Source organism: Mustela lutreola, chromosome 15, assembly GCF_030435805.1.
Source record: "Mustela lutreola isolate mMusLut2 chromosome 15, mMusLut2.pri, whole genome shotgun sequence".
NCBI classification, from domain to species: Eukaryota; Metazoa; Chordata; class Mammalia; order Carnivora; family Mustelidae; genus Mustela; species Mustela lutreola.
The window spans coordinates 4,907,027-4,931,085 of record NC_081304.1 but is presented as its reverse complement, the minus strand read 5'-3'; the positions used below and the strand labels follow the sequence as shown (position 1 = coordinate 4,931,085).

At 57.3% G+C, this 24,059-nt stretch overlaps 2 protein-coding genes across 4 annotated transcripts in view; one reads left to right on the top strand and one right to left on the bottom strand.

Moving 5' to 3' along the window:
* Window positions 1-17,676: 17,676 nt before the first annotated feature.
* SPHK1 (sphingosine kinase 1) lies at window positions 17,677-20,976 on the top strand. 2 transcript variants are annotated; one of them, XM_059150311.1, is made up of 6 exons: window positions 17,677-17,915; window positions 18,538-18,741; window positions 19,091-19,240; window positions 19,324-19,418; window positions 19,519-19,634; window positions 19,890-20,976. In XM_059150311.1, exons 2-6 carry the CDS (start codon window positions 18,732-18,734, stop codon window positions 20,677-20,679), a joined length of 1,161 nt encoding a protein of 386 aa, XP_059006294.1. In that variant the 5' UTR covers window positions 17,677-17,915; window positions 18,538-18,731; the 3' UTR covers window positions 20,680-20,976. The 2 variants fall into 2 exon arrangements, with proteins under 2 accessions (XP_059006294.1, XP_059006293.1); XM_059150310.1 differs by lacking the exon at window positions 17,677-17,915 and having other exon boundaries at window positions 17,935-18,741.
* Window positions 20,977-21,868: 892 nt separating this feature from the next.
* The window catches only part of UBE2O (ubiquitin conjugating enzyme E2 O), a 57,745-nt gene continuing 55,554 nt past the window's right edge, over window positions 21,869-24,059 (bottom strand). For both annotated transcript variants that reach the window (XM_059150248.1, XM_059150249.1), the window contains exon 18: window positions 21,869-24,037. In XM_059150248.1, coding sequence (XP_059006231.1) covers window positions 23,367-24,037 — 671 coding nt within the window. In that variant the 3' untranslated portion in view covers window positions 21,869-23,366. The remainder of the gene's footprint in view (window positions 24,038-24,059) is intronic.

Here is a 24,059-nt window from a genome sequence, read left to right as displayed (position 1 = left end):
CAGCCAGGTGCCCCAGATGAAGGTAATTTTGGATCAGACATTTATTTATTTATTTATTTATTTATTTATTTGATTTTTTAAAGAATATTTTATTTATTTATTTGACAGAGAGAGACAGTGAGAGAGGGAACACAAGCAGGGGGAGTGGGAGAGGGAGAAGCAGACTTCCCGCTGAGCAGGGAGTCTGATGTGGGGCTCAATCCCAGGACCCCAGAATCATGACCTGAGCTGAAGGCAGATGCTTAATCAGCTAAGCCACGCAGGTGCCCCTCAGATTGACACTTAAACTGGTGGATTTTTGAGATTACCTTCTGTAATGTGGGTGGGCTACATCTAATCAGCTGAAGGCCTAGAATAGAACAGGGATTACCTCCCAGAACAAGAGGGAATTCTGCCAGCAGACTATCTTTGGACTCAGACTGCATCTCTTCCCTGAGTCTCCAGTCAGCCACCTTACCCCATCAGATTTTGGATGTCAATCTACATACAATGTTTATATTATATATAATGTTGGTTCTATTTCTCTGGAAAACTCTGACTGGTACAGGATCTGAAATTAGAAGAAAGGTGTCTCTCTCTCTCTCTTTTTTTTTTTAGAGAGAGAGAGAGTGAGCTGTAATGGAGGTGGGCACAGGCAGAGGGAAAGGGACAGAAAATCTTTTTTTTAAATTTATTTGACAGAGAGAAATCACAAGTAGATGGAGAGGCAGGCAGAGAGAGAGAGGGGGGGAAGCAGGCTCCCTGCTGAGCAGAGAGCCCGATGTGGGACTCGATCCCAGGACCCTGAGATCATGACCTGAGCCGAAGGCAGCGGCTTAACCCACTGAGCCACCCAGGCGCCCCAAGGGACAGAAAATCTTAAGCAGGCTCCATATCCAGCATGGAGCCCAATATGGGATTCGATCTCAGAACCCTGAGGTCATGACCTGAGTTGAAGTTAAGAGTCCGATGCTTAACTGACTGAGGCACCCAGGTGCCCCCCTCTGCTCATTTTGTAAAGAAGGTCTTCTCAAGCCTCAAGAAGTGAGGCTTCTTCCCTTGACCAGGTTCAGTCTTTCTGTTTCTCTGTAAGAGCCCTGTGATTCTTGAGGTGCCAGAGCCACAGAGGTGTTCCCACAAGAACAAAACCGCTCTGCTCACCACAAGGTGACATTTTCCATATTCAACCTAATTTCAGTCCTTAAGTGTAAAACAACGATCGTGCTGTTAGCGCACTGCCGATTCAGCACAAACAGTAGAAACAGGATCTCCTCTGTTCTAAAAACGTGAAGACGAGGCGGGTGCTGGACAGGTTCAGGTCGGGCGGGAAGAAGTGTCCAAGAAGGGTCTGAGTAAGACAAAGGGAGGATTGCTCAGCCTCGTCCCCCGATGGATGAATGATTTGGAAGACAAGGTCATCTTTGGAACAAAAGAGAACAGTTCAGGCAATGATTCAGGAATTTTGCCTCCACGATGCACCACTCCAACTTGAACTTTGGAAAAATATGAAGCCGCTCTCTGTTTTCTTTCTCCGAACAGGCCTCAGCAAGCTGAGACGGAATGATCTTTATTTCTAAAAATAATACCAACTTGGATCTCGGAGCTGATTCTCTCTATAGGACACCAGAAACCATGCTGGGGGCAAGAGCGAAATACTGAGCAGACAGAGCCAAGCACGCAGGGAGTGACCCTTCCCAACTTCAGCAAGGACAGTGGTAGGGAGCAGCTGCAGGGCTGGCCGCTGGAAAACCTGAAATGGAATCACAGTGAAGAGTCCTCAGTAGGACCGAACCCACCTCTCGCGGGGTTTTCAGTAACTCTTGCTGGAGGCCTTTGGAGGCACGACAAGGTCTCACAAATATCCATACGTCGTTGAAGACTTAGGTTCGAGGAGAAACCTTCTGGTGCTTTCTAGTGCCTTCTAGAGCTTCTGAGGAAGCTCCTTCCAAACAAGAGATGATTCCTTGCCCATATCACCACGTTTCTAGCAGCACTGGCAAGAGGAGGTCAAAGAGAAAGACAGGGAAGGAGGAAAAAAGCCGGAGGCGGAAGAGCCTGAGAAGGTAGGAGACGAACATGAAGGGTACAGGTTATAACAAGTCATGAACCAAATAATGGAGAAAGTCACGAGGTGCCTGACTCAAGTGTGCCACATTTCAGGTCCGAGAGGGTCTAGGCTCTTTAACAGTGAAAACCCCCAAACAGTACAAACACCCAGCGATAGCTACGGTCCATTCCCACACTGAGACGTTATGGGGAGTGGAGTCTCTTGTGGCCCCAGGGACTGTCCCAGAGGAAGCAGGTCGCAGAGAATGGGCGTGGTCTTGGAACCCAGATTCTGGGAGCCAACTCTTATCAGCTGCATGACCTTGAACAAATAATTATATCTTCTTTTGCCTCCTTTTTTCTCCTATATGGCCGCGGTAGCAGTAGCTCCTACTAGAAGGGTTTGCGATGGGTAAGCTTGTTCATACATGTCAGGCAGTTAGAACAGGGTCTGGCTCATATGAGCTATCAAGTGAAGGGAGGTGGGAAATGTTTATATGTATTTATTCGTCAGGAGGCCATCGGGAAAAGGAACCACATTCGTTACATTATTTTTATTTATTTATTTTTAAAGATTTTATTTATTTTTTTTTGAGAGAGTGAGAGCAAGAGAGCACAAGCAAGGGGAGTGGCAGAGGCAGAGGGAGAAGCAGACGCCCCCCTGAGCAGGGAGCCCGATGCGGGACTCGATCCTAGGACGCTGAGATCATCGCCTCAGCCAAAGGCAGAGGCTTAACCCATTGAGCCACCCAGGCACCCCCCACATCCATTGCTTTAGATTTATTTATTTATTTATTTATTTGTTGAGTCGTGGGGAGGGGCAGAGGGAGAAAGAGGAGACTTCAAGGCAGACTTCTCTGAGCACAGAGCCTGACTTGGGTTTCGATCTCATGACCCTGAGATGGAGACCTGAGCCAAAATTGAGTCAGACACTTAACCCACTGAGCTCCCCCCAGGTGCCCCAACAAAAAACTGAGTACAGAGAATCGGTGAAATGCATATCACACGACAAAAATGGGAGAAAACAGACCCTGAGGGGGTGAAGGGAGAGAGAGAAAAGCCAGGAAACTGGCCTCAGCCGGGTGATGGTGGATTGGCTGGTTGGGGGATGGGGGCGCTGCCTGAAGCCAGAGGAGTGGGACTCTTAGCAGATGGTCTGAAGATAGGCCAAGGTCGGGGGCAGCGCCTGGGTAGCTCGATCAGTGAAGCATCTGCCTCGGGCTCAGGTTGTCATCTCCAGGTCCTGGGTCCAGAGTCCCTCAGGGGGCTCTCTGCTCAGCGGGGAGTCTGCTTCTCCCTCTCCCTCGGCCACGCTCCCCCTGCTTTGTGTGCGCGTGGGCACTCTCTTCTCTCAAATAAATATAATCTAAAAAAAAAAAAAAAAGAAAAAGAAAAAAAAGGCTGAGGGGTGCCTGGCTGGCTCAGTCAGTAGAGTCTGTGCCTCTTGATCTCAGGGTTGTGAGTTTGAGCCCCAGGTGGGGTGTAGAGATTATTTAAAAGAAAGAAACTTTTAAAGCTAAAATAAAAAAAGAAAGGTAGGGCTGAATGAAAGTGTGGCCATAGGAGGGAGGAGACAGGACAGATGGGCATAATGGACCTCACCATAGGAGAAACGGTGTAGTCTAGCCCCAGCCGTGAGAGTGGGGGCTGAGGTCAGCTGAGGAAGCAGAATGTTCTAGGCCAGGGAGAGATGGTGACAGGGGTCCAGTTCTCAGATCCCAAGGTCCTCCCTGTTCTCAGAAGGAGTGGGAGCCGAGAAGATTGGAATTAGAGAGCAGAGTTGTCCCAGATGAGAAGAGGGCAGCCTCTCCCGCCCGCAGGACGGCACCAGAACTGGGAGGGCTTTGCAGGAGGCAGACAGGTGTTTGGGGAGGCTGAGGACGCTGTGCCCGTCGGGGCCGGAGTCAGGGCTCCCCGGTCCATGAGGGGACAGCTCTGGGGTCTGATGCACCTGCAGTCCGTCTGGGTTCTGCTGGATCACCTGGGGCATTCCCTGTGTTTCTTCATCCGTAACACAGTTGACCATGACAGCACCGGCTCAGAGTTATGAGGTGGTGCATGTATGACCAGCTAGAGGGAGGTGCCCAGTGAGGTCTTTCCTGTCTTCCAAGAATGACCTACCAGACCCCACTACCAAGAATAAAATGCATCCCACTTTTTTTAAAAAAAGATTTTATTTATTTATTTGACAGACAGAGATCACAAGTAGGCAGAGAGACAGGCAGAGAGAGAGGAGGAAGCAGGCTCCCCGCTGAGCAGAGAACCTGATGTGGGGCTCAATCCCAGCACCCTGGCATCACGACCCGAGCTGAAGGCAGAGGCTTTAACCCACTGAGCCACCCAGGCGCCCCGTATCCCACATTTTAAGTTCAGAGGACTACCAGCTTATGGGCTGGCTGGAAGGTCACTCAGCACTGACGCTGCAAAGCCTTCTTGTAATCAAGAACTTGGCTGGCTTTTGTCCCCGGGGCCTGAGAGGTCACCTCTAAATCCTTGGAATTTCCCAAGTGACAAGAATGTCTGCTATTCATGGTGGGTTCCCCCAGCCCTCCCCTGCCAGATCACTGATGATAAACCACGTGATTTGAGCTCAATCTGCAGGGAACATAGGGGGCTGGAGATTGCATTCAACTGGTGGCCGGTGATTTAATCAAGGGGCCTACACAGTGAAACCCCAATAAAACTCTTAGATCCCAAAGCTCAGGTGAGCCCTGCTGGGTGGTAACGCTCTGCGTGTTGTCACAGAGTGATGGGCAAGAATGTGTAACTCAGGGGAGCCCTTTGGGAGAGAGGGTCTCGTGGGCAGGCCTGTGGGGCCCCTGCTTGTCCCATCACGTCTACAAGGCACTGGCTCTGAACCAGGTCGTTTGGCAATGCCTGCAGACATTTTGGGTTACAAAGCCGGGGAGGAGCTACAGGCATCCAGTGGCCAGATGCCAGGGATATTGCTAAATTATGCCCAGGCCAGGACCCCAGGACAAAGAATGGTCCAGCCCCCCAAATGTCAATAGTGCTGAGAACGGGGAACTCCGCTCTAGAGACTGAGCTAGATCAGCAGTGAGTGAAGACCCAGAGCCGGGGACAACCACATCACGGCCACCGGCCAGGCACCAGAGGGAGCACATCCGGTTTCCTTCTCTCTTCTCGGCCTCAACCTCCTAGAAGCAAGCACAGAAGAAGGGGGCACAGAGATAGCAGACACATACGTGTCCCACACGCTTCTTCCCACTGGGGCCTCAGGCCTGGCCTGGGGAGGGGAAGGATGGGGCGCAATCTGAGAAAACTTTGACTTTTTAAAAAGAACAAGTGTTCGGGGCGCCTGGGTGGCTCAGTGGGTTAAGCCGCTGCCTTCGGCTCAGGTCATGATCTCAGGGTCCTGGGATCGAGTCCCGCATCGGGCTCTCTGCTCAGCAGGGAGCCTGCTTCCTTCTCTCTCTCTCTGCCTGCCTCTCAGTGTACGTGTAATTTCTCTCTGTCAAATAAATAAATAAAATCTTTAAAAAAAAAAAAAAAAAAAAAAAGAACAAGTGTTCAACACCAGAGGGAGTCCTGCCGTTAGCATCCAAAGATGGCGGGAAGGCAGACTGAGGTGCCTTAACCGAGAGCTTTCTGCCCGGTGAGGACTGGAATTTTGACACAACACAGCTGGTGGCAGCTATTAGAAAAAAATAAAACCTTTTGCTCATGTGCAGGTCAACAAGACGTTTCCTTAGTGAAAGTGGCCCCTTAGTGAAAGTCAGCACACACTGCCTGGCACTGATTCTGAGCGAACCACTTGTGTTAAGAGGAAAGTGGAAAGTCGGCAGCCCCCAGCAGACAGAGCGGGTGAAGGATAAGTGGTTGTCATGCAGAGACCGCTGGTTTCAGTTCAAGCACAAAGATCAAGGAAGCCGGGGCCTTGATTAACAAGGCACCCGAGTTCCTGAAAACATTCTGGAAAGAGTCTGTTCTTTTTTTTTTTTTTTAAGATTTTTATTTTTAAGTAATCTCGACACCCAATTTGGGGTTCGAATTTATAACCCCCAAGATCAAGAGTCCCGTGCTCCACTGACTGAGCTGGCTGGGGGTGGGGGTGGCGGAAGGAGTCCACTTTTAAGCCACAAACCAGTTTCCTTCAGGGCTAAGCAGTTCTCTAAAGTCTCACCAACTCTGGGGCAACGGGGTGGCTCAGTCGGTTGAGCGTCTGCCTTGGGCTCAGGTCATGATTCCCAGAGTCCTGGGATCAAGCCCCACGTTGGGGCTCCCTGCTCAGCGGGGAGTCTGCTTCTCCCTCTGCCTCTGCCCACCCCTACTTGTGCTCCCTCTCTCTCTCTCTCTCAAATAAATAAATAAAATCTTAAAATAAAGTTGCACCAATGTTTATTTCCTGAGGTAAGGAACCAAGACTCTCCAAAATGGCCGCCCTCAATTCCTTCTCTATCTAGAAGCTGATGTGGCTCCTCACACTGTGGAATAGGGGCCCTGATCCCCTCCCCTGGAATCTGAGCAGGACTCAGTAATTTGTTTGAGCCCTAGCATGTGGCACAGGTGAGGTTCTGGGACTTCCAAGGCTGGGGCATGGGAAGCCCCGCCAGCTTCTGCCTGAGTCTCCCAGAATGGTTGCTCCTCAGACACTCCTCCTTGTAACCCAGCGGCCGTGTCACACGGAGAGACCCAGGGAGCTGCTCTGGCCCACAGCTCCAGCTGGACTCTTCCCTGAGCGCCAGCCACAGCTGTCACCACACGGGAGGGCCATCTCGGACAGTGAGCCCCGCTGCGGCTGTAACCACAGGAGTCCCCAAGTGTGAATCACCCATCTGAGCCTCGTCAACCCACGGTGAACCCAGTAAGTCCCTGCTTCAAGCCACCACGATTTGGGGCGATGAATTACTCAGACACAGATAAGTGGAACACTTCCCTAGGGAATCAGTGCTTTCAGACACATATGCTCCTTTCTTGGATGAAACATTAATCGTCTTTCCAGTGACTGCCCGGGAAGGTTCACACAAGTGGGCTCTCAGGGCTAGTGCAAAGACAGAAGACAGACACCAACACACGCTTCCCAGCTCTTAAGCCAGGTCCCCTTTGATGGGACAGCATTTCAGCACCTCGCTCTCCTTCCCCACCTGACAGTGTCTTCCTCCTTTCCACTCCTCCATAGATGTCAAACTGCTGTTCCAAAACAGTCGCTACAGAAACATGGTCAGGTTGTTGGAGATCTGACTGTGCGGCCAGGTGCAGGGAGCCGGGAAATTCAAGGCTGGCATCTGAGGCTTAGCCACAGGGTGAAGTCTTTAAGTCCTCCTAATGGAAAGGCAACTTTATCTCTCATGGACACACAAGGGAGACTAGAATCCCCTGGTAATTAAATACCAATTAGACACTAAGAAAAAGCATTTGTAAAATTGTATCACCATTCAACAGGGAAATAATTTTAATTGAGCTTTTTAATTCGCGAGCGCTCCTGCTAACACCACCGGGTGAGGGCGACTGTAATAGCTCTAGCTCCAGAGAGCCCTCTCCTTTTCTTTCTTTTTATTTTTTTTTTAAGATTTTTTAATTTATATATTTGACAGAGAGACGGTGAGAGAGGGAACATAAGCAGGGGGAGTGGGAGAGGGAGAAGCAGGCTTCCCACCAAGCAGGGAGGCTGGGCTCCATCCCGGGACCTTGGGATCATGACCTGAGGCAAAGGCAGAGGCTTAACGACTGAGCCACCCCAGCCCCGGGCAGCCAGCTTCCTCACCGTCCCACATTCCACGCCAGTATCTGGGAGGATGTGGGGAGAGACTGTGATAGTACGCATCATTTCTGCACTCCGCCTGATTCATCCCCAAACATGAAGTCGTCACTGGGACCGTGACAGTTGAGGGTGCCCTTCAATAATTTTCCTGTGGCATTTACAGATGTCTGAGAGTTCTTTGAGCTTGGCCACCTGCTTGGAAAACAGGCTACAGATCTCCCTTTCATGCTAAGTCAGCGGTTCCCAAATTTCTCTGCACTTTAGGAATCCCTGGGAGGTTCCCATGGGTGCCTCATTGGAGAGCCTGAGTGCTGGTGACCCAGGGCTTTAGCTCGCGCCATCCGCAGACCTGAAGGCTATTGTCTCTTGCTTCCTCTCTGCTTTCCATTAGGAATATCCCATGACCAAACCCAGTTAGAAACCTCGTAGCACTTACATCTGTGCCAGCTAGTAGAGCCTTCATGGAGTAATAAAAATTCTGGATTTAAGATTCTTCCTTCTCGGGGCGCCTGGGTGGCTCAGTGGGTTGGGCCGCTGCCTTCGGCTCGGGTCATGATCTCAGGGTCCTGGGATCGAGTCCCGCATCGGGCTCTCTGCTCGGCGGGGAGTCTGCTTCCTCCTCTCTCTCTCTCTGCCTGCCTCTCTGCCTACTTGTGATCTCTCTCTCTCTGTCAAATAAATAAATAAAATCTTAAAAAAAAAAAAAAAAAAAAAAAAAGATTCTTCCTTCTCTAGGGGCGCCTGGCTGGCTCAGTCAGTAGAGCATGCGACCCTTGATCTTGGGGTCGTGAATTCAAGCCCCGAGGTGGGTGTGAAGCCTACTTAAAAAAATTTCTCCCCTGTGTCCAACGTATTTTTACTTTGGTTAAATTTTAAGTATTTTTTTTCCAAATATAATAAAAATATATCCTGGACATGGTTATCCCTGGGGCGTTGGGGAGCAGGGCTAGAAGGGGGCACGAGGAGTTTCTAGGATGTATTTGTTTTTACCATTATTGGTGCATTGGCTCATAAATTCAATTTATGATCTGTGCGCTTTTCTGAAGGTATTTATACTTCAGTAAGGAACCCAGCACACTCACTGCAGACCTGTTGGGAGAAACACAGAGAAGTAAAAAGGCTATAGGAGTGTGGGACCGCCAGAGATCGGCACTGAGGGCCTTTTTGCTGGTGACACTGCTTTTTACATGAGGCAAAATCCTTCCCACTGATACCACCGCGATGCTGACTGTACCCTTCATCCTCGTAAGAGGAGGGAAGCTGCCCCTGGGAGTTACATGAGGCTTAAGGACCGGGCTTCAGTAACTCCATGCCCAGGGGGACTGGTTGGAGAAGACAGCAGGGTTGCTATACTTTCTCGCCGGCCAAGACTCTCTCTCCCTGATCTGATCAGGCTCACCTGAGTTCTTTCGCTCAAGCCTCCCACCCTGGGCTCCCCGTGCCTCCCCTCACACGGTCCGGTTCCAGCAAGAATCCTGCTAGGTCGGTTTCTCTGGAATGACCCACCCTCCATGTCTGCTGGGGTCCCCCGCCCTCCCCCACCCCCCTGGGGTGGTGTCTGATCACTCTGGCTCCCCCACCAGCTCTTTGGCTAGGAATCCCCACTTTTCCTTGTATTTGGAGTTGACTGTTGATCTCATGGTCATGAATTCAAGCCCTGCATTGGGTGTGAACCCCACTTAAACAAAGGTTCAGATTTGCCCATTCTAGACATTTCAAATAAATGAAATCACATGATGGCCTTTGCACCTGGCTTTTTTCATGTCATATTCTTTTTTAAAAAAGATTTGATTTAGGGGTGCCTGGGTGGCTCAGTGGCTTAAAGCCTCTGCCTTCAGCTCGTGTCATGATCTCAGGGTCCTGGGATCAAGCCCCACATCGGGCTCTCTGCTCGGCAGGGAACCTGCTTCCTCCTCTCTCTCTCTGCCTGCCTCTCTGCCTACTTGTGATCTCTGTCTGTCAAATAAATAAAATCTTTCAAAAAAATGACTTTAAAAAAAAAAGATTTGATTTATGTATTATTTGAGAGAGAGAGCATGTGAGCACAAGTGGGGGGGGTAGAGGGGGTGGCAGAGGGACAAACAGACTCCACGCGGAGTACAGACCCCCATGCAGGATTCCGTCTCAGGACCCTGGGATCATGACGTTATGACCTGAGCTGAAACCAAGAGCCCGATACTTAACCGCCTGAGCCACCCAGGTGCCCTAAGGAACCTCATTTTTAAAGATACTTTTCTCAAAGGCCAGTGGGTAATCCTAGCTTTATTTTCCATCTCTGTTAGGTCCATTTTTTTCATGGTTGACGGGCTGGTCTTTATTGAGCGCCTGCAACACTCGGGTCTTGGTCTAGAATTAAAAGTAGCCCCTCCCCCCACCACTGCCCCTCACTCAGACCCCAGACTGCAGGGACATGGCCCTCCCTCCGTGTCCTGGGGTTTGCTGTGGATCCCCGCTCCCAGTCTCGCCCCAGCCCGTATGGCTCCCGCCACGCTGAAGGCTGCACTTCGTCGGAGGAAGCGATCTACCCCCAGGACACAACGCGCCTCTCCCCTTGTGAATTTCATCGTCCCTGCCAAGAGTGGGAGGAGACCGACCCACCCCCGCTGCCCACACTCTGCAGCTATCGAGTTCTCCCTCCGGAAGTGCTCAGTGTCCTCAGTCTGAGAACCGAGTAGTCCCAGATCTGTGTCCGTGGCACCTGGAACTCAGCCAAAACAATGATAGGATCTTTGTGCTTCTTCGCAAATGCCAAGTTCCGATGCTCTGGATTTTCCCAGGCCATCTGAGTTAGGAAGACTGATGCACCATTTTGACTCCGCGTCGGGACCATCTGTCCCTGGCTCCCGGGATCCGCCAGCCTGCTGGGCCCGGACAGGAGGAGGTGGAGTGTCGGGCCGTGCCCTTCCTGGCTCTCAGCATCAGCGCAGCAGCCACCTGGCACCCAGGTGCGGCTCCTCCTCCGGGCCATCCTGCTGCATCCGCCAGGGGCCTGCGGTTGGGAGAAGTCAGCCCGTAAGCCCTTCTTGAGGACTTCCGTGCACAGACCCGTGATGACTGCAGTTGGGGGACGGAGACAAGAAGACAAAAGAAAAGAGGTGTTCTGCGGCATCTTACAAGTTCCCCGCAGCTCAGAGGCACTCGCCTGGCCCGGCCCGGCCCGGCCCATTTTTTGGTTGGCTTCCAGTAAACAATGTCACTTAACTAATTAGTCTGTGAGCTTTGACAGGTGATCACTTGGTTCCCCGTTCCATTTCGAAAGTGAGTTCTGGCGAAGGTTGCTGGGATTATCTGAGGATGCCCTGAAGGAGAAATGACATCTTAACTCATTTTCAAGATGCTGGTCATGTGGCCGTGGCCAGGACCTCAGGACGGTGAGCAGAGACAACCAGGAACTCTTGCTTTGGTTATGGGCTCTCCTGTCGGATGCGCGAATTACACCCCTTGATGCCCGGAGACTTAGGGGCACACGTGCGCAATTAGGTTACAGTGTCCCTGTCCCCTCGCCCCCAGCTCCCCTCCTCCGCCCCAGCTGTCCGTTGCTTAGATAACCAGGGTTGTGTCTGGTAAAAAATCGAAGGGTTTGACCTTCAACAGGCAAGCCTCCAGGAAAGGGAAATTTCTATTTTTAGGATGTGGATAATGAGCAGCAGGGGTGAGCGAGGCCCCCTCCAGCACCCGCGTCTTCGTGTAGCTGGACTAAGTAGGGCGTCCGTGCCCTTCTTTTGTCCCCTAAGCTACTCCCCCACCCCACGCACCCCCCACAAAGGGCATCCATCTAGGGAGGAGGAAGCCTGAGCGGCTTCAGGGTTTGGATGAAAGAGCACAGGGACACATCCCCCCAGGTGGCCACCAGGGGTCAGTGGGGCGCCTCCGGTGGCCGTTCCCAGAGGCCGCGAGTGCTTTCTCTAGGGTCTGGGTAAGAAGGCACTTCACCTTCCCCTGGCAGACGAGGTCCACCCCCAGGTAGGAGGAACAGCCCCAGACCCCCAGCGCAAACGAGATGTCTAGCTTGGGAGTGTGTCCAGCCTACTGCCTGTTTGCTTTGGGAACAACCCAAGGACACATCTTGCTGATTGAGAGATGTGAAAGTGGAAAACATTGCACAACAAAAAGCCCCCGGAAAACTGTGGACACACCCATCCCCTTGGCCTGGAAGCTGCCTGCTCTGCATGCCTGCTCCCCCCACGCCGAAGTGCCAGGGCCCTCATCCTGACTCCCGTAAGTTTTCCTTTGGGCGACTTGCTTAAGGTGGTTCAATATGGTTCCTCTTCCCTCGGATGCCCCAGATCTCTAAACCAGGACAAATGAGTGAGGGGCAGAGCTGGGTGGGGTGGAGGGCTGGCTGCAGCCTCAGAAAGGGACATTCTCTCCCCTTGCCAAGTATCCAGGATGTGGGGTTGGGCACTGGACATCAGGCCAGAGGCTGCTTTAGGCCCAGACCGGAGCTGATGTCAGCGACAGCCTGTGGAATGTTCCTAGCCACGATTTTCTGTGCGGCTGGCTGGTCTGGGGCAGCTTCACCATGGAGGACCGACTGCCAGATCACATGATGCGAGCTGAGAGGGCCACACATTTCCTTTGGGTACCCAGGGGGCCCGGGCCCTGGGGCAAACCCTTCCTGCAAAGCCGAGTGGGGAATTCTGCCAGGCCCAAAGAGGATGGGTTGGTCCGCTTCCCAACCCTTCCTCAGGTGAAAAGTTGGGGTTTTGGAATCCTGGATTACTATGTTTAGCCAAGATGCCAATTTCTCTCTCTTGGGTAATTTTCAAAATTGGAAACCAGTGGTTTTTTTTGTTTGTTTTTTTCCCCGTAGGGACCTCTACCCACAAAGTCGACAGAATCACGTGTTGATGCTAGCAAAAATATTTTCACCTCCACATGACAGGTGCTAATTTGGGGGAAAGCAAGCTCCGGTTTGCATTCACTTGGTAGGGCTCGGGAGGTGGGGAAGGTCAGAAAGTTCTGTGGCCCAGATGCCTGGGTGGATGGAGGCCCTGCTCAGCGGGGAAACTGCTTCTGCCTCTCCCTCTGCCCTGCCCCCACTTGTATGCTCTCTATCTCAAATAAATAAAATCTTGAATAAAATGAAATAAAGTTCTGCAGCCAAGAAAGGACACAGTTTCTAGCCTTCATTTCTCTATCCGTGGCCGGCAGAGTAACAGCCCCTCAAATGTCCAGGTCATAATCCCTGGCACCAGTGAATTGGTGACCTTATATGGCAAAGGGGACTTTGAGGAGGTTTAGGAAGCCCTACATTAAAGCTCTAGAAGGGTGAGATTACCCTGGATTATCTGTGTGGGGCCAGTGCAATCAAGGGTTCCTAAGAGGAAGAGGGAGGTAAGAAAATCAGAGAGACAACGGGGGAAGGAAAAGTCAGACAGATCTGAAGTCTCGTGCTGCTGACTTTGGAACGAAGGAAGGGTCCTGAGCCAAACAACCCAGGTGGTCTCCAGAGGTTGAGCAGGTGGGGCAGTGCAGCTCCGCTGATCCATCTGAGACTTGTGACCTCTGGAACGGTAAGATAATAACTCTGGGCATCAATGAGAACCTAATACCCTAACACACAATTTGGTTTTGTTCTTCCAAGGGCTGGGGAACAAACCCATCTTCTCAGAGAGCCAAAGACACCATAAGTCAAGGTGCGAGGTGAGATCTGAAAGTCAAGGGAGCGGTGTGCAAGCCTGGGCGTGCAAGGAAGTGTGGCAGCGGGTGCAGACATAAACAGCTCCCCCCAACAGACTGCACCCTGACAACGCAGGGAGAAGGGTCGGTGCGCCTTCTAGACACCCCTCTCCTCTAACACCCGCATGAGCATGTCCCTTTTTCAGGACACCTCGTATCAGCACATTTTTTTAAGTTGAAAATGTGAAACATTAAAAAAAAAAAAAAAAGTAATACATTAATTCACACTAGAGTCCTAATGACTCCTTGGTTTTTCCTCCTAGAGCAATTTGCATTTGCAAAACACCAGTCCCACAGAAGGTCATGCAGACCCTAAGGGACAGATTCAGCCAGATCTTCCACAGGGAGAAGGCCACGGGCTGATGAAAGCAGAGATGGGGTGGTGCAGGGTCTAGCCATGGAACAGCAAAGTTTGCCCGCCAACCATCAGGGCGGGGACAGAGGCCTGGGCCAGATCCTTCCCCACGGCCCCAGACCCCGCCACCATACTGGTCCTAGACTTGGGCCTCCAGGTCCTTGAGACCGTAGGTTTCTGGGAAGCCCTCATTACAATGACGCCAAGAAACTAACAGGATGGCCTTCAGCGGCTGGGCAGGCATCAGAAGTGAGTGGACTGCTGGTGGCCCGAGGGCTGCTCCCTGGAGGAGGCTCCAGGAGGCTAAGCTAGAATCAACAGCTAGAATGGGCAGGCCTGCAGGTGAGGGAGGAAGGCAGAGCCCAGATAAGCCGCAGCAAGGAAACCCAGGACGACGAGGAGGCCATGCAGAAGGCAGAGCGAAGCGGACCGCACCACACGCCCAGAATCGATGAGCCACAGCAGAAACAGAAACTCCGAACACTCCCTGCGAGCAGCCAACCAAGAATCCTGCGTGACCAGTCTGCCCTCCTGGATCGCCACCTGCGGCACACCCCACCCCCTAGCCTCCCCCCCATCCCCACACCCCCCCCCCACCCCGCCAGATGCCTGGCAGGGTCATCAGCATCTAGGAAACTCTCAGAATGGAAAGCCTCACCTGGGGCTGTGGGAGAACACGAGTCTGCAGAGCAGTTGGCAGGCCGGTCACCTCCCTTCCCTGCTCTGACAGCCTCCTGGGGAGCAAGGAGTCAAGGTCAAGAGAGGCCTGGAGGCTCTGGAATTCGGCTTGGGAGCTGAAACCTCCGGGGAGGGTGGGTGGAGACTACTTCGGGGACCGGTGGGATGGCGGGAATCCTATCCTAATAAAAGCCAGTTACTTGCCATCTGGCGGCCTTGGCTCCAAGTTTCCAGAGAGCTGGTGCCAGGCACTGTCGATTATTGCTTTCTCACTCTGAAGAAGAAAAGGGGCTCTCAGGTGTGTCTCCCTGGGGAGGGGGCTGTCCCTGGGGAGGAAGGGGGTGGCTGGGAGAGACGGAAAGGGGGGGGCTTTTCCACCTGTGAGACAGGTATTACCTTCAGGCTGAGCTACCCAGTGGCAATCAGGTACGGTTCAGGCCTGAGGCCAGACCAGCGGTTCGGACCTGCTGGGCATGGGGGCTGATGCTTAATCAGGACTTGGGGGAGGAAGCCTGGAGAGGGCTTCAAGATGTTTCCTCTTTCTCTGGGAGACCCTGCACAGCCGGACCATTGGGGCAGCTCTGTAGCAAGCCACCTACCGGGTCAAGGGCTACTCAAACATCAGTGAGAAGCTGGGGTGGGCTCAGTCTCCCAGGCGGCGGGGCAGCCCTCCGGGGTCTGCTGGGAACTGGTTGGCAGATTGGGCAAGACCCTTCACCTCCCCAGGGTTTCGGTTCCCCCAAATGTCAAAGGGCCACAAACGTCCTGTTCTTGCCCAGTTCCCTCTCTTGGGCCTCCCATACTGATGCGTGACTTGCTGGAGACAGATACGGTTCTTTAGAGAGAGAGGCTGGAGGTCAGTGCGTGCCTGGAGAGACAGAGCCTGGGAACCAGGAGGCCAATGACAAGAATGGGGGGGGGCAGAGCAGTGACCGTGGAGGTGAGGGGGGCAGGGGAAGAGGCGGCAAGGAGCACAGAGGAACCATTGTGCGCACTGGAATCGGGGCCAGAGGGCTTTGCCCGTCACCTCCCTCCCACTGGGCCCCGGAGGCGGGATAAAGAAGCCAGCAGGCTGCCCCCCCTCCCCTCGCCCCCAGGCTTTCTGGTCAATCCCGCCCCCCCGCCGGGCCCTGCGCCTCCAGCGGCTCCAGCCTGGGACGCTGGGAGAAAGAGAGGGACCCTGGAGCAGGCGAGATTTCTCACCACGCACTCCTGCACGGCCAGGTCTTCCCTTCCCTGTGCCTCAGTTTCCCACCAGACTCCAAGGTTTAAAGCGGCGGCTCTTCGGGCCTGATTGCTCTCCCGAGCGGGGGACAGGGGAGGCTGCCCTGGCCTTCTCCGCAGCTACCTCCCTCCAAGGCTGAGCTCTCGGGGAGCACCGCCCCGCGTCCCGCGTTTTCCAGGCGCCTAATCCAGGCTTCGACCGCAGCCTTCACTGGAGAGGAAGAGGGGAGGGAAGGAGGAGGGGAGGGCGGGCTGGATCCGGCCCTCGCGCTCCCGCACGGAGCCTCCTCCGCCCGCAGCCGCTCGCGTCCCCGCATCGCGTGACCACGGCACTGCGGCTGCCGCGCTGCAAATCCCCTCCCCGTGCCGGATTCCTGGGGAGTGGGGGCTGGGGGCCCGGAGGTTCCAGACCGCGGCCGCGGCGCTGCGACAGGGGGATGACGCTGGGGCGTCAGCTCCTTCCCACCTTGTTCTTAGTTTTGCGGAGTTTCTCGACCCTGGAGCGCGTCGCTGAGTCACCTTTCCGGAACGCGCTCGGGACGCTCAGGACCCAGCCTGGGCCGCCCGGGGGCCGCGCCAGACGGAAGCGCGCACCACTGTGACGCGCGCCGAGCCCCGGGGCCCCGCGCCCGCGCGTCCCAATCCCGCGCCGCCCCCCTGGCGGGGGACCTCGGACTCCGCCCCCCAGGTGCCGGGTAACCGCGCCGCACTGCCCCCCCCCCCGGTAGAGACCCCACTGAGGCGTGCCCGAGTCCCGGCGCCGCGGGATCTGCCTCTTGTGGATCTCCAGGGGCGTTGGGAAGGGCGAGGTGTGTGGGGGCTGGTGGCGGCAGGTGCGGGCGCGCGAGCACGCGGCGGTCTGGGCCCGGACCACCCCCGCCCCTGCAGGCGGTTCGGCCTTTTCTCACTAGGGCCCCACCTGGTCAGGTCACCCGGTCGGCTTGGGCAGCGCCCTCCTCCGGGTCTCCGCAAACAACCCCCCAGGGACTTAACTCGAGTTGGTCGCGGACACGTTCAGGTCAGACCCTTGCCCATGACACGTATCTGTCTGTCTGTCTGTCTGTCTCTCTCTCTCTCTCTCTCACACACACACACACACACACACACTGACACACGCGTCCCCGTTTGTCTGCGTCGGGGTGAAGACTCCCGGGACGCCTGCCTCATCCCGCTGAACCAGTGGAAGCGGCGGGGGCCACTCCCCGGCCGTGTGGCTCTCCGATCCCGCCAGGGACCCTCTACACCTTGTTTACACCGCCAGGCTCCCCCTCTGGCGGGTGAGGGGCGCGGGCCTGGGTCGCCCGCTGCGGGGCAGCTTCTCTCGCCCAGGTGAGCCTCGATCGTTTCCTCTGGGGAAAAGACCCAACTTTTAAGGTTCTTGACAAGGCCCCCTCCTCCGGACCGCAGTCCCCCGGCGGGTCACCTGCCTTCCCGGGGTAGGATAGGGAGGGGGCGCCTGGCTGCCTCGGGCTCGGTGGCTGCGCTGCCGAGCTGCGGCTCCGCAAAGCCAAAAATAACCCTCCCGGGGAGAACGGGCGCGGCTGGAGAGACGCCGCGGCGCAGAGGAGGGGTACCCAGGCGGGTCCGGGCCTCGGGTTCCGGCGGACTGGGGCTGGGGCGCGCCAAGGCGGGGGGGAAGGCCCCGAGGCGGGAGGTCGCGGCGCCCAGGGGCAGCCTGGGGTCCTCCCCGAGCGTGCCGCTCCCACTCGAACTCGCCCTCGCGCGCCCGGGACGCTGAGCTCGCGGCGCGCCGCTCGCGGCCGGACCCGGGGCCCCGCGCCTCGCCGACTCCCGCCCCGCGGCGGCGCCACCGCCTCCTCGCGGGTCGCCCAGTCCGAGCGGCGGGCGCGCGTGGCCGCGTCCCGGGACCCCGCCGAGCGTCTGCGCGTGGCCGAGCCGCGGGCGCTGATTGTGCGGGAGGCGGCGCGGTGATGCCGCGGGCGGGCGGGCCCAGGCCGCGCCAGGCGCCGGTTCCACCCTCGCGAGCGCGGGGAGCGCGGGGTGTGGCCAGGCCGGGGCCGAGGCACAGCGCCCTCCCCGCACCGCGGCGCCTGGCGGCGAAGTTGAGCTGAAAGTTTGAGGCCAGAGGCGGAGAGGCCGCGCAGCCAGCATCAGTCCGGCGCCCCGGCTGTCGCTCAGACGTGGGGCCGAGCGCGGGGCGAGCCGAGTTCCGCCCTAGGCCGCTGTAGGAACGGAGGTGCCGCCTCCCCGGCAAACCGGACCGACTGGGTAGGGCCGCCCGCCCTGCCTTCTCGCCGCTCGTGGCTCCTGGGCGCCCACTCGGCGCTCCGCTGAGGGAGGCGGCGACCGGCGGCGGAGCTCGGGCTCAGGCCCCGCGCGACCCCGGCGCTGCTCCCACGAGCGAAGGGCGCGTCCCGGCGGCGCTGCCGGGCTTTGGGACCCCCGCCGCTCTGGAGCTCGGGGTGGTGGCCCCAGCCACCCGGCCGGCTCGGGGCGGCGATCGCTTCGCGCCGAACTTTGTGCCCCGCGATGTCCGCTCCAGTTCTGGCATTTTTACGCCACTGGACCCCCCTCCCCCTGGCAGTCCCGGGCCGGGTGAGGAGCTGGTGCGACCGAGAGAGCCACGGGGCTCTGACTCATCGTCGGGCCGGAACCCGACTCCCCTGAGAGGAGAGCCCCCAGGAAGCGACCTCTCGGCCCTGCGGGTGGGGGCTCAGTTCTAGGACGGGAGCGCCCTTGGTGGCACCAGACCTCGGCTCTCGGGACCCCTCGGAGGACTAGGCGATGCCGGAGCGCGCGGCTCCCCGAGCGTGGTCCGAGGATCTAGCTGGGCGCTCCCCAGCTCAGGGGGCTGCTCCGGACTCCGCCAGCGCCGTCTCCTCTCCCTCAGATCCCGCAGCCGCAGGGGATGACGCGGATGCGTCCACGGGCCCGGCTCCGGGCGGGGAGGGCGAGCCCCTCAGCCGGCACCGCGACGCCCGCCTGGGCAGCACCGATAAGGAGCTGAAGGCAGGAGCCGCCGCCACGGGCAGCTCCCCGACAGCGCCGGGGCCGCCCTGGCAGCGGGAGACGCGGGTCGAGGTTATGAATCCAGGTTTGTGAGGTCCCGGTGGGGAAGGTCTGGGTGGTGAGGGGGGTGTCCCCTTCCTCCCTTGCCAGGAAGAATGGCCGGAGTCAGCTAGGCAAAAGAGGGGCTGGACAGTAGAAACACTTTTTCCCTAGGAGGCCAGAAGCGGGCCCGGCCCTAGAGAGGGATTGGGGCGTCAAGGGCACGGCGCTCCCTCCCGAAGCTCCCCACTGGAAGCCGCAGCCTCCTGCCCGGCTCGGTTGGCTCGCTTACCCGGGGATTTCAGGCCCCACGTTTCCACCCCGGTACCCCCGTTGCGATCCGCGGCCCCCTAGCGGCCGTTTGGGGACGTGGCCTTTTGGGGCTTGTTTTTCAGCGTGCGGCGCCTGGAGCCTGCCCCGGCCCTGCCGCGTGCTGGTCCTGTTAAACCCGCGCGGGGGCAAGGGCAAGGCGCTCCAGCTCTTCCGCAGCCACGTGCAGCCCCTGCTGGCTCGGGCCGATGTCTCCTTCACGCTGATGCTCACTGGTGAGTGCCTCCCCGAGGGGTAGCGGGGAGCATCCCTTGCCAGGGCCCCTCAGATGCCCTGTGGCCACCCTGTCTCTCCGCAGAGCATCGGAACCACGCCCGGGAGCTGGTGCGGGTTGAGGAGCTGGGGCGCTGGGATGCGCTGGTGGTCATGTCTGGGGACGGGCTGATGCATGAGGTGAGCCCCCCCCCCCGTTGGGGCTGGGTGTGGGTAGTGGGGGGCCGTGCTACCTAGGCTGACCCCCTGCCCCTCACACCCCCTCCCCATGTTCCAACAGGTGGTGAACGGGCTCATGGAGCGGCCGGACTGGGAAACCGCCATCCACAAGCCTCTGTGTAGCCTCCCTGCTGGCTCCGGCAATGCCCTGGCGGCTTCTCTGAACCATTATGCCGGGTGAGAGCCCAGGGTCAGAGTGGGCCTCAGTTTCCCCTCAGTGCCACTCTCCTGCCAGGTTTTCTAAGTCACCAGGTACTGGCGTACCCTTCACCATCAGTTCTGGGGTCCTCTCCGGGTGACTCCAGCTGGCTGCCTCCACCTTCTCTATCTAGGGACCCAGTGTTCCTCTGCACGCCTCAAGTCCCCAGGCAGAGGAAGGGGAGGGCAGGTGAGGCCTCCTGCCCGGCTCCCTCTGACCTCTCTCCCCTGCAGCTATGAACAGGTGACAAATGAGGACCTCTTGACCAACTGCACGCTGCTGCTGTGCCGCCGGCTGCTGGCGCCCATGAACCTGCTGTCGCTGCAGACGGCCTCGGGGCTTCGGCTCTTCTCTGTGCTGAGCCTGGCGTGGGGCTTCATCGCCGATGTGGATCTGGAGAGCGAGAGGTTTCGGCGTCTAGGGGAGATGCGCTTCACTCTGGGCACCTTCCTGCGCCTGGCGGCCCTGCGTGTCTACAAGGGCACGCTAGCCTACCTCCCCGTGGAACGGGTGGTCTCCCAGGGGCCCGCCCCCGCTGCTGTGGAGCGGCAGAACCAGCAGGGTCCCACGGACGCCCACCTTGTACCCCTGCAGGAACCAGTACCCCCGCACTGGACTGTGGTCCCGGAGCAGGACTTCGTGCTGGTGCTGGCGCTGCTGCACACCCACCTGAGCAGCGAGATGTTCGCCGCCCCCATGGGCCAGTGTCCGGCCGGCACCATGCACCTGTTCTACGTGCGGGCAGGCGTGTCTCGGGCCATGCTGCTGCGCCTCTTCCTGGCTATGGAGAAGGGGAAGCACATGGACTACGACTGTCCCTACTTGGTGTACGTGCCTGTGGTTGCCTTCCGCCTGGAGCCCAAGGACGGGAAGGGTGTGTTTGCCGTGGATGGCGAGCTGATGATCAGCGAGGCGGTGCAGGGCCAGGTGCACCCAGACTACATCTGGATGGTCAGTGGCTGCGTGGAGCCCCAACCCAGACAGAAGCCACAGCAGGGAGCCCCTCAAAGAGAGCACTTATGACTGTGGGCCTCGCCGTGCCTTAGCCTCCTGGTCAACTCGGAGCTCAGAGCGCTGCACCTTTTCCCAGGCCTGGAGGGCCTGTCCATAGCTCGTGTGGTGGGAAGGAGGACCCCTGAAGACGGTGGGAAGGTGGAGGCTGTGCTTTGGAAGGACAGGCTCTGCCTACCAAGGGCCAGAATGAGGCTCTGGGCCAGGAGCCTGGCTGGCTGGCCCTCCCTGCCTGTGGAACCCACTCCCATTTTGTTTCTGGGAGCCCAACCCCATGAATCAGATCCAAATAAAGTGACATTCCCAGTGTACTGGTCTTATCCTAGGCGTTGGGGAAGCAGTGGGGTCTCACTCCTGCCAGGGTTCTACAACTTCCCATTAGCAACGCCCAGTGGTGGGCAGTGGATCGGCACTAACTCCTGGTGTCATTTCTGATGGTGGGCACAGGACCTGGGCTGCCTCCGTCTGTTGTTGTCATCTGTTTTAGCAGGGGTTAGGGTCCTGCCCCAATGATTAAGCCACCTGTGGCCTGGGAGAAACTGGGGGACTCAGCCAATGGCCTACCCCATGTGGAAGACAAACTCAGAGCCAGGATGTCTTACCTGGGGCCGCACAGCCAGCTGGCCTCAGTGAGGGGAAAGGTCTGATTTCAGGGGCATTAGGAAAGTGAGCAACAAAACCACAATGGAGGCAGTTGTTCCCTCCTGAAAGGAGTCTGTTGTCCCTCCAGTGAGGGCTCTAGGGCTCCCCCAGCCTCCTCTACCCGACCCTGCCAGGTCCTTGGCGGGGCCGGGGTTGGAGGGTAGAAGTTAAAAGGAGAAAGCAGGGAGGGGCCGATACCAGGTCCCCAAACTGGAAACCCTTTTGGCTTAAAGGCCAGGCCAGGTGCTTCAATGCAGGCTCTCCCAGAGCCCAGAAGGCCCCAGGGACCACAGCCGCTGCTGGCAGATAATGCTGGAAACCAGTGCTGGAAAGATGGAACACAGGCCGTCCCCACAGACAAGAGCGCTGACCCAGTGAACGAGACCCCGGTCTCCCAAGCCCCGGGACACCCATGACTGCCAAGGCGGAAGGTGCACGCGCAGACCGGGCAAGGTAGAAGGCGTTGGTGGCGTGAACCTTCTTGGCCACGGGTCTTGCCACCCCCTGGGGAGGGATGTATGGGATGCCCCAGAGGGGAAGAAAGGCGACGGAGCCCAGATGAATGGCAGAGGCAGGTTTAATGGTGCCACCTAGTCTTTTTTTGTACATTGTAATGAGCCAAACAAAAAAAAAAAAAAAATGCAAGTAAAAAAAAAAAGTTTAATCACACAGCACTTTATACAGACATCTTAAGCAGTAGGCATTCACATCTCCACATGAACAACGCACTGGGAAGCACAGCCCCACCAGTCACTCTGGATGTTTCTCAAACAAGATACCGACTCGGGGCTCCAAATGCCGCGGCCCGTGGCGCGGCTCCGTCCTCACGCGCCGGGCGGTTAGGGCACAGCGCGGGTGTGGAGCCAGCTTAAGGCGGACAAGACGCATCATGCTTTGGCTTCTTTTTTTTTTTTTTTTTTTGTCTTTTTTTTTCTAATAAGAGTTAATATCTTTGCTTTTGAGATTTTCTTTCAACCTTAAATATTACATACATACACCAAAAATTACATAGCTGCGATGTGCTCAACAGCAACCTCTTAACCTGGAGCTTCACATTATCAAAAGCTTAGAAAACCTGTAAACCTCTGGGCCTGTCTGCGAGGGCGGACAACCCCTGCTGGCCGCCCCCCTCCCCTCAGATCGAGCCTGCAGTTTGTAAGCGACCAGAGGCCGCATGGGGCTGGCTCCTTCCGTGTTCAGTGAGCTGCGGCCGCCTCCCAGGGTTAGCATTTGACAGTGGGGGGTGGCAGAGTGTGCGGAAGAGGCCCCGCACCGGCCCGGCCTCGTCTGCGCTGCTGCTCTGCCTCCTGGGGCCCTGGGGTGCGGCGGAGGCCGGAATGCCAGAGCAAGGCACCTACCGCTGTTTTTCCAGCAGCTCCCCGGTCCTCATTCCGTGTCACATGTGAGGGGCACCGCCTTTCCTGGGTATCCCCCCTGAACCCAGCCTGGTCCCAACCTCTCTTAGAGAGCAAGTTCAACAGGCCTGAGAGTTATCCTGGGGTCTAAATGGTCCAGAGCAGAGCCAGGAGTCGGTGACAGCAGCTACAGCTCCCCAGCAGCAGGGGGCCTGGGAACAGGGAAGCTACGGGGGCACGGGAGAGGTTGACAGGGGGGGGGGGGGGGACTTCTGGCGCAACCCACACTTCATGCAAGGCACGGCCACTCGTCCTGCTGCTGGGCTGCCCGACACGTGGACCCCCACAAGAGCCCTCGTGTCAGGCCCTAGGAAGACCCTACCTCCGACCCGAGAAGGGGGCGGCAAGGGAGCTAGTGCCGGGACCCTCTGCCTGGGTGGCAAGTGGAAAATCAGCAACAGGTTTCAGATCCTCTTTGCCACTGAGGGCCGGCCTGTTGAAAGATTGCTTCGGGAAAGAAACGGCAGCATCTCAAGAAACTTCTTGCACTTCAGCATCAAACTCACCTTGGGGAGAGGGCAACCAGGGGCTTCTGCATTGGGGACAAAGGAAAAATTGGGAAGACGGGCGATTCCAGAGGAGGGAGTGAGCAGGCAGCAGCTGACCTCTCCCCACGAGATGTTCCTTGCTCGAGGTGGGCGGCTACTTGTCCTCTGTGCTCTCAGGCATGCCCGCCTCTAGCAGAGCGGCCCGGAACTGCGTCAGGACACCCCGGATGCTCTTGATGAAACCCTTGGAAAGTGGGAAGAGCGGGAAGCCGATGTCGGGGTAGCCACTCTTCTCGGGCAAGAAGCTCCGGTAGCTCTTTCTCCGCTTCTTTGGTTTGACGCTGGGTGGCACCGGGGCGTCAGGCGCTGCCTCCGAAGTCTGGTCTGTGCGGTCCCTGCTAGCTGAGGCCAGGCCCTGGGCGCCGCCCTCCGAGTCTGAGCCCTGGGAGGCCTCTCCGGGGCCCAGCCCTCCGTCCTCAGGTTCTTCTCGGCCGTAGTCAGAGAGCTCGGCCACGGCCGGCGGCTCCGGGGAGCTGCTGTCCTTGGGGATTCCATTGGGCAGTGCCTGGGCCCTCTCCAGCAGGGCGTGGGTCTCCAGCCAGGACTCGATGCGGTTCACCAGCCGCCAGCCACCCGTGCGGAAGTGCTGCCGGATCTCCTGCTCGAACACCTCCGGGGGCCGCCGCACCAGCTGGGTCATGGACTGCACCACGCGAATGAGCGCCATTTCGTTGTAGCAACGACTGTTCTCGTACCCCTCCTGCAGGCCCCGGTCGCTGTCGAAGCCCGCTTCATTGTAGTACGGTTCATTCACCAGGATCAGACCTGTGGGGGAGGGGAGCCCATG